The sequence below is a fragment of the Danio rerio genome, chromosome 21 (genome assembly GCF_049306965.1).
Source record: "Danio rerio strain Tuebingen ecotype United States chromosome 21, GRCz12tu, whole genome shotgun sequence".
Lineage (NCBI taxonomy): Eukaryota > Metazoa > Chordata > Actinopteri > Cypriniformes > Danionidae > Danio > Danio rerio.
Genome location: NC_133196.1, coordinates 21,362,314 through 21,376,620, shown reverse-complemented (window position 1 = coordinate 21,376,620; position 14,307 = coordinate 21,362,314). Strand labels below are relative to the sequence as shown.

General features: G+C 37.0%; 1 protein-coding gene across 6 annotated transcripts in view; it reads right to left on the bottom strand.

The window, feature by feature from the left end:
• Positions 1–14,307, bottom strand: part of tnksa (tankyrase, TRF1-interacting ankyrin-related ADP-ribose polymerase a) — a 174,401-nt gene that overhangs the window by 67,834 nt on the left and 92,260 nt on the right. For 4 of the 6 annotated variants that reach the window (XR_012396728.1, XR_012396729.1, XM_021474446.3 and 1 more), the window contains 3 exons: positions 6,793–6,887; positions 6,419–6,485; positions 3,004–3,190 (listed from right to left, as the gene is read on the bottom strand). Coding sequence is in view for 3 of the 6 variants with exons in the window: in XM_021474446.3 (XP_021330121.2) it covers positions 3,004–3,190; positions 6,419–6,485; positions 6,793–6,887 (349 nt within the window). In the remaining 3 variants the exon portion in view is untranslated. Of the gene's footprint in view, positions 1–3,003; positions 3,191–6,418; positions 6,486–6,792; positions 6,888–8,587; positions 8,609–14,307 lie in introns of all 6 variants that reach the window. The other 2 variants (XR_012396727.1, XM_068218960.2) reach the window with 1 other exon arrangement.

Genomic DNA, 14,307 nt, shown 5'->3' with positions numbered 1-14,307 from the left:
AATACAATAAAGTTTAATTTTATAACTAATATGAAAAATAAAAGAATAAAACTACAATTTTTACATTACTATGAGTCAAATCATCAAAATAAAAGGTACAAAAGTGATTTCCTATGCATACGATAGCATATTAAATGTAGTTATGTTGTCTATTTCAAACATCCTGGAGAAAAAATAAAATAAAAATGTGAGTGAAATAATGCTCTAATATCACTAGGCATGGCAAAAACATTTGTTCAAAAATTTTCATCAAAAAACATATTCTGACCTGTACTCATGAAAATAGTATTATTTTTAGATATATAAACTATTGTTACAGATGGCCGTAATGCTCTTAATGCTCTTTGAGATGCAATATTTAACCAAATTTCTATCAGTTTCGTCATATCTCCTAGCTTAAATCTGTCACAGGCAGAGTCAAAGAGTGTGTAAGACAGAGAGAGATAATGTGTGTGTGTGTGTGTATGTATAAACGACACAGCCATATCTAACAGCTCATAGTAACAGGTATTAGCTACCCCTTCTCAAATATTTTTGAGTGTATTTGTGAGTAGCTGATCTTCTCCAGCTGTGTTCTCAAGATTATGGAGGAATGAAGGCTCTGGCAACTGTTACTGAGTCACTATGGTTTTTACTAATGTTTGAGGTAATATTATGTTTGACCAAAACAACCTTCGCAATTAACCAGTAGCTGTGACCATTTAGTTTTTTTCATTTTGTGATGCGAGCTGATTGGATGTAGTAAAGTAGACATTTCATTCAAAAAGATCAGAAAAAAGGTTTTGGGAGAGTTCTGTTTGTTGTCAATACTGGTGGTTGGAGGGCCAGACCACAGACAGATATAATCTCAACTGAAAAACTTTAAACAGGTGTGCATGAAACTACTATACTGCACACCTTAGAGCCAATCAGAAGCAAGAATTTCAACAGAATATTGGAATAATATAGAAATTATTAAAGGAATATCCAAATTTAACCCATATACACTTTACTAACAAATCAAAAGCACTACAAAACAGCCACTTGAATCTTAAAATACTCCTAGCATAATCCCAAAACCTAAACCAGCACAAATACCACATCAAGGAAAACCTGTACACAGCAAATAGTGTAAAGTTTGAGTCAGATCTGCATCAATCACCCCACACTGGGAGAAGCCAGATGGAGAATTCACAGGAAAAAATATATAACAGCGTCGCTTGCCAACCTCATCAGCACACTGGAGCTCAGCCGCTTCTGCGCTTCAATACTGCACAATGAGAATATTGTTTGTTTAAAGGCGTCTTTCTTTCTCTAAACCTTGATGTGTCTGTCTGTGTGCCAGAGAGAATGTGATTGTTCAGAGCTCGGAGTTCAGTCTGGCTCACTTACATTCGCGAGGTGAACGAGTGGGACGAGTTTTGTGGGCTCTGATGACAATTATGTTGAGTGCTGGTGAAAGATCCTGGTCTCTTGTCATTAATTCACTCTTGAGCAATGCGAAATAAGGCTGTTTTGAATGTAATGGTGGTAGGAGGAGTTGCATTATCAAGGCATGACTAAACCCACACAACACATTCGTTCAAAACAGTACGTATTACATTGTTTAATTAATATTCACTCATTGGCCATTTTTATTAAGTACACCTTATTCGTACCAGGTTGGACTCTCTTTTGCCTTCAGAACTGACTTAATCCTTAATGGTACTGGAAATGGTTTTGAGAGATTTTGGTCCACAATGCCATGATAGCATCATGTAGTTGATGCAGATTTGTCGGCTGTACATCCATGATGAGAATTTCATGTTGCTTGCACCAAATTCTGACCCAACCATCTGTATGTATGTATGTATGTATGTATGTATGTATGTATGTATGTATGTATGTATGTATGTGTGTGTGTGTGTATATAAATATATTCCCCAGGACTCCAGTTGGATGTGGCAGATCCTGATTGGGTGCCATGGTTGCTCACCAATTGGTTCAAAGCAAATAAATGCGAGTGTGTGCTAGCTTCTGGAGGACTGTGTGGCTACTTGGCCTTCCTCGTGCCAAGACCATCTTTTTTGGCAACCTTATGGGTTTTTTTGGCATTATTTATATGTTTAGTTAAAGATTGTCATTTTCTTTATTATTCTCTAGACATTTGTTTGTTTCTTGATTTGTTCTATTAGTTTTATATAATAAATAAGTTGCATATATATTCTTTTGTTGTCTGAGCTTTTTTATGTTGCGACACTCAAACGAGGAGGTCGTAAAAACAGTATATATACACACATTTAAAGTCAGAGTTATTAGCCCCCGTTTATTTTTATTTTTTTTCCAATTTCGGTTACAATTTTTATAGATTAACATTTTTATATTGTTTTTATCTTTAGCAACAACTCATTAACTTGAAAATGGAAATTCAGCTCAATTATTTAAAAACTATTTAAATTGAATTATACTTTTTCACAATATTACAGTATTTGTTATCCAAACACAAGTTAAAGTACAAGCGAAATCAAAATTAACCACATTATTTTGTTAACTCACATTGCTAGTTTTGTTGCAAATAATACATTTGTGCATGTCATTAGGGAAAACAAATGTTTGCCCTTGTAATCTTTAATCAAAATCTGAAAATGCACTTACTTTCAGTTAAATTCTCAGATGACTTGATTTTGAGGTATTGGACTTGATTAACATACTTTAACTGTCAGTTTAGAAAACAAACAGAAATGGTGAGCAGGAGGTGTCTGTCAGGTTGTAATAATTCTTCTAAAACCCATTTCCTGACCTTTCTTAATGAAATGCCTATTTTACTACATCCAATCAGCTCGTAGTATAAAAAACAAGCCACACCCACTGTTTTCTCATTGAAAATTCAATTTCTCTAGGAACTGCGTCATAATATGAAAAAAGCGGTTGCAACTTCTGGTTCATGTGGACTTTAACATGATTAACGCAGCGTTGGTGAGCAGCAAAATCCTACTGACCCCTAAATTAAGTAGTTTTGTAAATGCAAGTAGAAGATAAACTCACATGTGAGCCTCTCTTTGAGTTCAGGAGTCGGGGCCATGTCCACCGCACTCTTCCCATGGCAGTTGACCAGCGTGGGGTCTGCTCCGTGACTCAGCAGCAGTGAGCACACTTCCACACGGTTCTTCGATGCAGCCTCGTGCAGTGGGGTGAACTGCCAGAGGTCCATGGCATTGACACAAGCGCCATGCTAAAAAAAACACTAAGGATGAGATCACACGCAAAGATGGAGCCAACTCAGAGTCTCCACATCCATTTTCAAACACGCTGAGATCATTATGCAGTTCCACTTGAGCAGTTAGAGCAGTTTTAGCATAGATTATGTATTTCTGTCTATTAGGGATCCTGCTATGCAACAGAAGCCGAGTTAATAACATTGAGGGAAAAGGATATCGAACACGTTTCTAGAAAATGGCAGTACTCCAGGACAGAGACATCAACTCGCACTCAGAGGCAGGGGGTAAATAGAATCAAATGATTAAAGGAATAGAGCTACATAAAAATGGCTTTCAATTTTCTTTCCATCATTAAATGCTATATAAAACAAGACAAAGTTCACGTTGCTATCTACCATACTATGAAGGTGAATAGATAACTGAGACTGCATTTTTTATGTAATAAAATGAATAAAAAAAATGAATATCTGGTGTCGTGTGGCCACATTTAAATATTCAATCCAAAATTAAGTCTTTTTTTGTCAAATTTTGCAGTTTATGATAAATTAAGGCTGATTTATACTTGTTCATTTATACTATACTTCTTTATATTTATAACTTTGCACAGTATAATATATCACAGACCCTGACTAAACGTTGTGACGACAAGTAATGTAAGCACTGTTATTGGTTGGCTTTGTAGCATTGACGAGCATGGTTGGGGCGGAGAGCAGTAAGTGAGGAGCAAGCCTGTTGGCCTGAGTGTTTAACAAGTGTTGAGTCCGGTAGAGGTGCTCCAGATGAATACGTTTGTTTTGTGTTCACTTCCTGATTAAGGTTGTTGCATGTCCGGTTCCTCCCTCTGATTGAGCAAGTTTAAGCTTCTTGTAAAGTAAGGTAGCATGACAGGTATTTCCAATGTAAACAAAACCTCCAAAATGAAACTCGACAAAGAGGAACATAGAAACTCCACTACTAGCTAGTTTTTCAGAAGTGTTAATGCAGAGCAACACAAACAGAACGCAGTATAAATGCATAGTGGGATACAGCAGTGGTTCTCAACCACTAGGCAGTGGACTGGTATGTGGATCAATTTGTACCGGCCCGCACAAGAAATCATTAATTATTTCCATTTTATTTATTATCTGAACATATAAACGATCTTTTATTTTAAAAAAATCTTTTATGTTGTAAAATAACCATATTCTCTCGTTTACATCTCACTCATTTAAGCGCCCAAATTTAACCCATAAGAAGCTAAATGAGTAAGAAACAGACGCCTTTGGAAAGTTTTTTTGCAAAGGGAAAAAGGCCCAGTAAAGGACCCACAAACTGCCAAGGAATAGATTTGTTGCCTATTTGTCAACAAATCAGGCGAATCCACCATGTCTGTGCAAGAACAACTGCTGGAGATCGCAAATGACAGCGGCCTTATAGGGGCCTAGTCTTTTCTACAGTTCGTGCAAGTTCGTTATTTCCAACGGAGGTGCGCAGCTTACGTGCATAAGCGGTGTGACGAGTTCGCCCATCCAGACGCACGCAGTTGAATGAATGCGGCGAGTGCACAGAGTCACATGACAACTAACCAATCACCTTTATACTTTGTATGTAATATACACAATTTGGTAGGCTAATTATCTCAGACAAACACAGAACACCCAAACACTGCAGTGCTTTGTTATTTTCTTTGAAAATAAAACTGGTATCAGAGTGACAGCATTGTGTTTTGTTAGCTTGTCACACTCTGAAAAAAACGGTTGATGGTCAACCTACGAAACCCATGATACGACCAGTTTATTAACCATAATTTACACCACCAATCCAGGCAATATACCACTTCAAACTGTTAAAATATTTAAAAAATCATTTTGGAAAAATCAAGATAAGATAAAGCAATTACGAAAGCATAGATAAAAAAGATAAAATATATGAATAGCAAATTGCAGAAAACTGTTAATAATTTAAAGTGTGTATTTCAACTGAAACTGGCAGACACATTGTAGGGACAGCAGATATTTATAGACCCTTTAAACCAGGTGTAAACTGGGAGTATGTGGTCATTCACTTCCATCTTATGAAAACAAACAATGTATCACGACATACAGATTATTATTATCCCTATAAAACCCCTCTTGCGCTTGAGTTGTTCTTCTGAAATGCAATCGAGAAGAGTGCCACAAAAGCTCCCGAGGAACTTATAATCATCAAGATTAGATTGACAATGCCTCCATGTATGATAAGAGGATTCATAATTGTCTTCCTGATCACATTAAATCTAATATAATGATTGAGGGGGCTTAAGGAGATGGGTGCAGCGTCTGATATTGACTGATATTGTGATAAGCTCTCCTGAGGCTGTGAATACTCTGCTCTGCTGTGTATCAAACTCCAAACATTGTTTTAGAGACAGATTGCCTCCACGGCAGGGCTCTGTTGACACAGTGAGCCGGGGAGAACACACCGTGAGCACACTGTTCCGCATTACAGCTTTGTAAATAAAAGAAACTGGGCTTAAAGGCCACACTCCCAGGAACGTCTGGCTTGAGAGAGAGATTGTATTAGCACTGAAGATAAGGCTTATGCAAAAAACTAAATAATAATAATAATAATCACTGAAGAAGTCTTTTTGTTCTTATTGGACTGAGACATGTGTTAAGGCAGGTATATTACTTGGAGGCTTCTTTCTTTATTTTTATTTTTTTTAATGGTTTAAACTTCAAGTCAATGGAAGCCAAAACTGTTTGGTTACCCAAATTCTTCAATAAATATATATTTTTGTCAAACAGAAAAAAAAGTGAGCAATAGAGTTATGATTTATTTGTTAAAGCTGAGGTAAACTAAAACTACAAAAAACATTTTGTTAAAGGTGCAATAGGTGATTGTCTTAAAAAATAACCTAAGGCATGGGGTCAAAGCTATCTAGATGTGATTTGATGAGTATTTATGCACTAGAATTGATAACGATTATTGCAAATAAGAACTTGTTTTATATTCAAATATAAGATTTGTATTGCAATATTTAGGTATCAATGAAAATACACAGAAGCCTGTGTGACAAAACAGAAATCATGTGACTGAAAAAATGTCTTATTGCAGTTGTAGCTGGTCAAACAAAAAAACTATCTGAATTACAGTTTTTATTTGCTCTTAAAAAATTGCTTTAATGCATTGTGTCTGGTTAGGTCATGCTGCTCAACTGGATCAAAGTTGTTTCCAAACAGCGAACACTCAAAAGTACTCCCACTTCGTTTTTTTGTCCTTACCTTCAGCAGCAATTCTGTAACCTCATAGTGTCCATATGAGCAGGCATTGTGTAGAGGAACAAGACCCCTATTGATGACAAGATGGAGCGCGCATACACACACACACAAGCACACACAAAAGCACACAAAAAAGCACGCACACACACACACACAAACACACACACACACACACACACACACACACACACACAGAGAGAGAGAGGAAAAACATTATTTACAAATGATACAGAGGTTTTCATTATAAGAAATGTATAGAAGGCTAATGAACCAAAGCTTTTACAAGAGTGAAAAAAATTGAAAAGCGAATGGAAAAAGCATCTTTGGTTGAATGTTAAAAAATATAGGAAATCAAATTGAGACATTAGCAGACCTACCCTTTATCTTTAGCATGAACATCAGCGCCATGTTGAAGCAGAAGCTGAACTATTCGGACTCGGTTATATCCGGCTGCCAGATGCAGGGGAGTGGACTATAAGAAAGAGAGGAGGAAATGCATTTAAATATAGCTGGGGGTAAAAAAACTGAGATATAAATGCCGTTCAAAGATTTGGAGTCAGTAAGATGTTATTAATACTTTTATAATTTATTATTAATACTTGTTATTTAATACTTATCGATTTAACACATTAAAAATAGATGAATTGTGAGAGTAAACATACTTCTAAATGTTAATATTTCTGTTTCAAACAAATGTTTCAAACGTTTTTTGAACAAGACATCTAGAAAAAAATGTCAAAAATATTAAGCAGCATAATAGTTTTTAGCATTTAGCATGTTAGCATTGTTTTAAATCAGAATACTGCTTTCTATTTAACTCCATAGGAAATTGTGAGACCTAGCACAAGATATTTCTATCAAAAACATAAAAATAAACAAATAAATAAATCATACTGACTCTATAAGCCTGAACGGTACGCAGTCATGACAAATCACCCTTCTATAAAACAATGACAAGCACGACCCTTCTTTTGCCTCTTTAAAAACTATTAGCGAAGCCTTTTTTCCTGAAATCGGGCTGCCTGGGGACTAAGGGAGGTCTTGGTTAGTCAAACATGTGAGAAAAATAAGCCTATACTAGCGTTCCCCTCCTTGAGAAAGAGCTGAACTCATGACTGAATCTTGCCGTGAGGAAGTCACACTTCATTGCAGCTCTGTGGCTTGTAAACCCGCCTGACAATCCAACCCTGTGCAAGTCAAAGTGCCCTACTGAGAATGATATAGGCTTTAGGTAGCAAAATACACGCAAACATAGTAATTAAGGTGTCCGCCACCATATATCTGTGCACAGTGGGATATAACAACAGTTCCCACATCACAGCTTGATCCCTGCAAAAACTCAAAAAAAAACATGACGCAGATGCAGAGGACTGTTTGAAGACACAAGAGCTAATTAAAGACAGCGGTTGATTTTTGTTTCAAGCCATCAATTATAAATTATGGTAAATTAATTCTTAACTTTCAGGCTCTGAGTAATTCATGCATTTGGCATTCAAGAGCAAAACACAAACAAAACGAAAATCGACAAAGCAATAAAAGAAAAAAACAAATGAGGATCAGGTGAGCACAATCAAAATCCAATCCCCATAAAAGTCTCTAATGAAATGCGACAAGGCACGCGGTCTTAAACCATCATAGCGATGTATTGATGCGAGCAAAGCACAATGCGCAACTTAATGTGTTTCCACGCCGTCTTCTGCGGTAAGCACGGATCATTCACCATACAGCTGAAAATGCACAAAACAATGAGGGAAAAAAAATCAATCTAGATGAAATTGGAAAACTTTGAATTGTACCCTCCAATTGCAAAATAATGATAACAATATGCAGTGACGAGCTTTCAGATGCATGCACACCAGGGTGTTGGAGGTTGTAAAAGACAAGAAACAAATCAAGTGAAAGTGTGATCGGTGCGGTGGAAAGCTGTAGCAGTAGAGGAGGCATATTAAAGCTTACTGATCAAACCTCCTCTTTAGGATAGGTATTTTACACCAGGCTTAACCCTCTAACCCATTCACCTCAATCCATTGCATTCACAAAGCCGCAGAGTGTGAATAAAGCAACCAAAAAATGGCCAAAATCTGAATATAAAACAAAAAAATCAAATCAAACCATAAAGTAATGAAATGAGTGCAACCAAGCGCATAACTGTAATTGAAAAAATAAACTTACCAGCATTTTTTGAGATGTCGACTGACAGACAAATCAAAACAAAAGACAACAAAAAAAAAACAAACAAAAACAAATAATGACATAATGATATCATTATGTGGTTCTGGCACACTCTGTAACAGTTTTGTACTTTAACTCACAAGCTCAATGCACAAATAGCAGCTCCGCATCGTTGGAAGCACCGCATTGTGACAGAAAATGAAATGATTTCAACACAAAGATGCAAAGCAAGCTCTCCATCATCCCTATGACTCTCCAAGGAGTTTGGACTGACTTGACAGAAGCGTTGGTACTTATTCAATGGCACTCAACCAAAACTCATTTCAGGCGGCTGTGACCAAGAGACCACACATGTAAAGCTGGTTTGTGGGATTCACAGAACACTGTGGTTTGCTGACGCATGTTTACATGGCCTAATGTATGTGTATTATCAGTACATCAATGCCAAACTGGAAAAAATACCAATCGTTATGGTTTATTACAAACACAAAAACATTCTGTTCAGTTTTATTAGTATAAACGAAGTCTCTTTAAGGCAAGTCATTTCACTCGGCGGCCTCTCGGGCAGTAAGCTCGGGATAAATGGGGAAACATCAAATTCTCCATAATTGTTTTTCAAGCTTTTGATTACACTACATATTGGGAATCACCAATAAAATTAAGCAATATCTGTCTCATAAGTTTGATTTCTAAACGTTCAAATCAAACAAAATCTGCATTTTTACTCGACAGGAATGAGATTACAATACTAAACTTATTTATAGCCGTTCTATACATCTGAATAATGCTTCGTCAGATCGCACTGCTCTTCTGAGGTAATTCACAATTTATTCTTGATGGTGAATCTCCTCCAGAAATGATAGTGACTCTTTGTTTATAAGTTTGTGGGCGTTCGTGTAGTTGCTGTCATGTGTTGTACGTTTGATGGGATAGACCATACCTTGCGTTCGTTCCATACAAATTATGAAACCAAAAAAAAACATTTGTTTTCAAGTGTAATTGGTTCATTTAAAAGTACAGATTTCAAGCTTTATGTGGATATATTTTATGTCTGTGAAGCAAGTATTCGCTTAAATTGCAGTGTGTTTGTCGACCACAAAAACGTACAAGCACATAGTGTTAGGGTCAAGTCCACTTTTGTCGAGTCCGAGTCAAGACCAAGTCCTTAACCAGTCGAGTCCGAGTCCAGAAGGGGTCATTTGCACACAAACACACTCATACATTAATGCCAATTTTGTTTACCCAATTCACCTATACCACATGTCTTTGGACTGTGTAGGAAACCGGATATAAATCAATAAATCAAATAAATTCAATTAGCAATTGTTTAAACATTTAAATTAATATTTTAAACTCTCACAACCAGAGAGTTCATTAAATTCTTGTAAAAATTTCATGCATTTCATTTCATTTTTATACATTTTTAATCTCTTTATTTGTGTTGTAGATGATGTGGACTCGAAAATGTCCAAGTCAGAGTACAAGTACACCCGAATCCGTGAAAAGTCCAAGTCCAATCAAAATTGGACTTGAGTCCGGACTCAAGTCCGAGTTCAAGTACGAGTACCTCAAAACTACAAGCACGCATCTGGTATGAGCTTCCTCTCCGGGAGAAACGTCAGTCTATAGCGATCGATGATTGGCTCCTGTACTAGTAGGCAGGGCTTCAATCACCATATTGACTGTTATAATTTTCCCCAATTCAAAACAATACCGGTGACAAGTCTTGTGTATTCTTTGGTATTAATGAACATGTACAGTCAATTCCAGTGCTTCTATTCCTAGCGGATGACCATCTGTTAACCACAGAAATGTGTCTGTAAACTAAACCATTTTAAAATCACAATACATAAGAGCATTTGCCTAAAACCTTGAACGTAAATTTGACCCATTTTAAATGACAAACATGAATACTCATCCATTTTTCTCTATACCATAAAGTCCGATTCAAATGAGGATTACTTGCTGAATTCATCTAAACAAACACCAGATTGTACTCTACAGAAGATTATATTCTCAATCTTATTTGGCAGCACATCTATCATAGTATCAAGGTCATCCTGACATGACACTTGTGCATCAGACACTGAGACTAAAGCGATTTAATCTGCCATTAGCGTTTTAGCTACTTCAGAGCATGGCTATAAGGGAAAATAAAAGACAGCCCAATACCGAGCTTTGGAGAACACCTTGCCATTTTACCTGTTATGAGGATGTTTTGCACAACCTGAATCTTGCATATGTAAAAGTCAGGAGGCTGGATCACCATGGTGACACAGTCATACTGTAGCCATGGCTACACTCAATCATTTGAGCCCCTCCTGCCAATCTGTCCATCTTACAGAAAGCAAAACAGGAAAGACATTCTGCAGAAAGAGCCCACATTCTCATGCTCTGCGCAAAAGTATAATGGCAACTTAACCGAAGGCTATTAAATCTGCTTCTTGTGCAGATCCTCCATCAATTTCTTTAAGAACCCGACACACCAGCAGAATTGCCGTCTCACTCGAGAGCTGTTCCTATTGAATCACTAAAGATAAATGTGTTGCCTAAAGATGTACAGCTGGAAATAATACTCCGTACATACTCCAGGGGCCTCATGTACGAAGACTTGCGTGGAAATCTTACTAAAACATTGCGTACGCACAAAGCTGTAAATGTGCGTACGCAGAAAAAAATTCAGATGTATGAAACACTGCGTACGCCGAATCTCACGCATATTCTTTTGTACATCCGAATGAACGTGAAACTGAGCGCAACATGCACGAGCACAAAACCCCTCCCTGCCTCCTCCCCCGTATGAATATGCTAATGACTATGCTAATGGCAAAACCCAACGAAAAAGCAACGGCAAAATCAAGCAAAAAGAGAAACTTTGAACAGAATGTGAATTGGAGGTGCTGCTTTCGGAGGTAGACCGGAGAAAAGCGGTGTTATTTGCAAGTTTGTTTTCCGGAATTAACAACAAAAGAAAAAAATAGAGTGGGAGAGTTTAGCTGATGCAGTTAACACAGTTGGGTCTGAACATCGCACTGAGTGCATTTAAAAAGGAAATAGTGTGGTTTATAACTGAAAAATGTTGCAGTACCCTTAGCAGTCTCAGTGGCGCACCTCATAAGAAGCATGTGATCACGTACTGACATGTTCGAGCATAATCTCGGCTCGAATCCAGCGTTTAATGAATTCTTTATTTTTTTCCCCGCTACATATCAGATTTTGCCAACTATTTATCAAGAGAAAGACAAGTAGGAATCATCAATAAGTTTGTGCATCATATTTTATTTGCACATTTATTGAATGGAAATGTTTCTGATTCACGCATGCAAATTCATCTTCAGATAGTGTCTTTATAGCAATGTGCGTGCGGTAAATCGCTCAGATTACATTGGGAAAACAGGCGACAGCTGCAAATTGTGCTTTAATGTTTAGCTGGTCAACTGTATGGTATGGAAATCTTACATACCTACTATATGAACCCGTCTCATACAGCTGCCATTGCAAGGCTCAGACACTTTGTAGAGAGCAATTTAACACAACTGCCTCTAGGAGTCGCCAATGGAAATAAAACAGACACGCACAAAAAATGTGCGTACGCCTGCCAGAAAGCTGCCATGAACCTGCGCACATTCCCACGTTCAGTTCATTGTTAGTAAATCCAAACGTGAAACCTGATGTACGCAAAGTTTTAGTGCGTACGCAGCATTGATACATGAGGCCCCAGATCTCAAAATCCTAACGCTGTTCAAAATTTTTTTTTTTTTTTTTTTAAAGGCATCACATTTGAGACTAATGAAATTCTGATTATCCTTTGGCTGTCACATAAAGTCTTTTCTGGCGCTGGCAGAAAGATCAGACAGGTGAACTAGAGCGAAGATCTGTGTCCATTTAGATGGCTTGTAAAAGAAAGCAGCGGTGAAGCCGTGTGGCAGGGTTGACCTTTTGCCAGCAGACCCTGAAGCATGAGAGTGAGACGGGCAGTGCAGGTCATTCAAATGAGAAAGTGTTTCAAACATAGGCTGCCAATAAGACAAATCACTGAACGCTGAAGCTGACCCCCTTCAACAAGTTAAATAAATTGTAAAATAAAATTATAAAGTTAACACATTTCTAGCCCAGCTAAATTCACAGAGACAACTGTGCAGGGAATTTTATTTCATGACACATTTCACGCTAATGTGATTATAAAGAGAGGAACAGTGTGAACATTTGAGCAAATACAAGCAAACAAAATGATAATCTCTGGAACGGATTAAAGAGATTGTGAATGAGTCTGTGCTTCTCACATGTGAAATGTGGGATTCTAGTTCTATCTCAACAAACATGAAAAAGACGATCTATACCGAAACAGGCACCAAAAATGCTAATTGCTACGAATAATGAAAGTTTTAAATAACTGTTATGCACAATTTATATCTTTTAAATATATCTATTTTTTATTTGTACTAAAAGGGCATTTTTTTAATCTGATCTCAAGTGGACAATGCCTTAAACCGATGTGAATTCAGTATGGAGACATGTAAGATATCTGCAGAATAGATGGCAACATCAACAGTCTGAGGTATCAAGACATTTGTGCTGCCCATTACATTACAAACCACAGGAGAGGGCAAATCTTCAGCAGGATAGTGCTCCTTATACTTCAGCCTTCACATCAACGTTCCGGCAAGCAAAGAAGGTCAAGGTGCTCCAGGATTGGCCAGCTCAGTTACCACACATGAACATTATTGAGTATGTCTGGGGTAAGATGGAGGAGGCATAAAAGATGAATCCAAGGAATCTTGATAAACTCTGGGAGTCCTGCAAGAATGCTTTCTTTGCCATTCCAAACTTTATTAATAAGTTATCTGAGTCATTGCAGAGATGTATGGATGCAGTCCTCCAAGCTAATGGGACTCATACACAATATTAATTCTTTTTCTACTGCACCATGACTTTATATTATATACTGTACATTATTTCTGTTAAGTGACAAGACTTTTGTCTTAGCAAAGTCAGACCTTACTGTCATAATTAAATAATTGAAAATCAAGTCATGATCATATTTTATTTTGGTAAAATAAGCTTAATCTATAGGCCTTTGCTTTATTATTTGCTGTTCCTAAAACTTGGATAGGCAACAAGACTTTTGTCATGTAGTGTAGAAGGCATGTTGTTCAAGCAAGCTATAGGCAGATGAGTCTATAATATTCAGGTTAAAAAGTATATGTTCTGTACAGTGAAAGCTCTCCATATAGTTTTATTGTTGTTTCCTTTTCCTTAAGTTTTGTGGAACAAGAACAAAAGCCTAAAACCAACAGGTAACTTTGTCTATAATTTACAGCAGTTTTTTTCTCTTACAAAAATAATTATTTGTTGATTGATCTTTCATGAGATTAAAACACCTGTCTCTTGCATAAAACTAAAGAGTTTTATTCCTAAAGATACTAAATAAACATTTCTGAATAATTAAACTGCCTTTTTAAGCAGTTAACTCTTAATGTTCCTTCAAGATAAGTCATTTCACACGGAGGCCATCTTTGAAACGCCTCTCGGGCATTATGCTCGAGCATCCTGTCTCAATGGGGAAACATCAAATTCTCCAAAACTGTTTTTACATATTTGAAATCACCAATAAAATTAAACAAAAAAAGTTTCATTTCAAAACATTCAAATCAAACAAAATGCTTTTTTTCAGGTTGATTGAGCTAATGGGCATGCACACTCAAAAAGAACGAAATCAA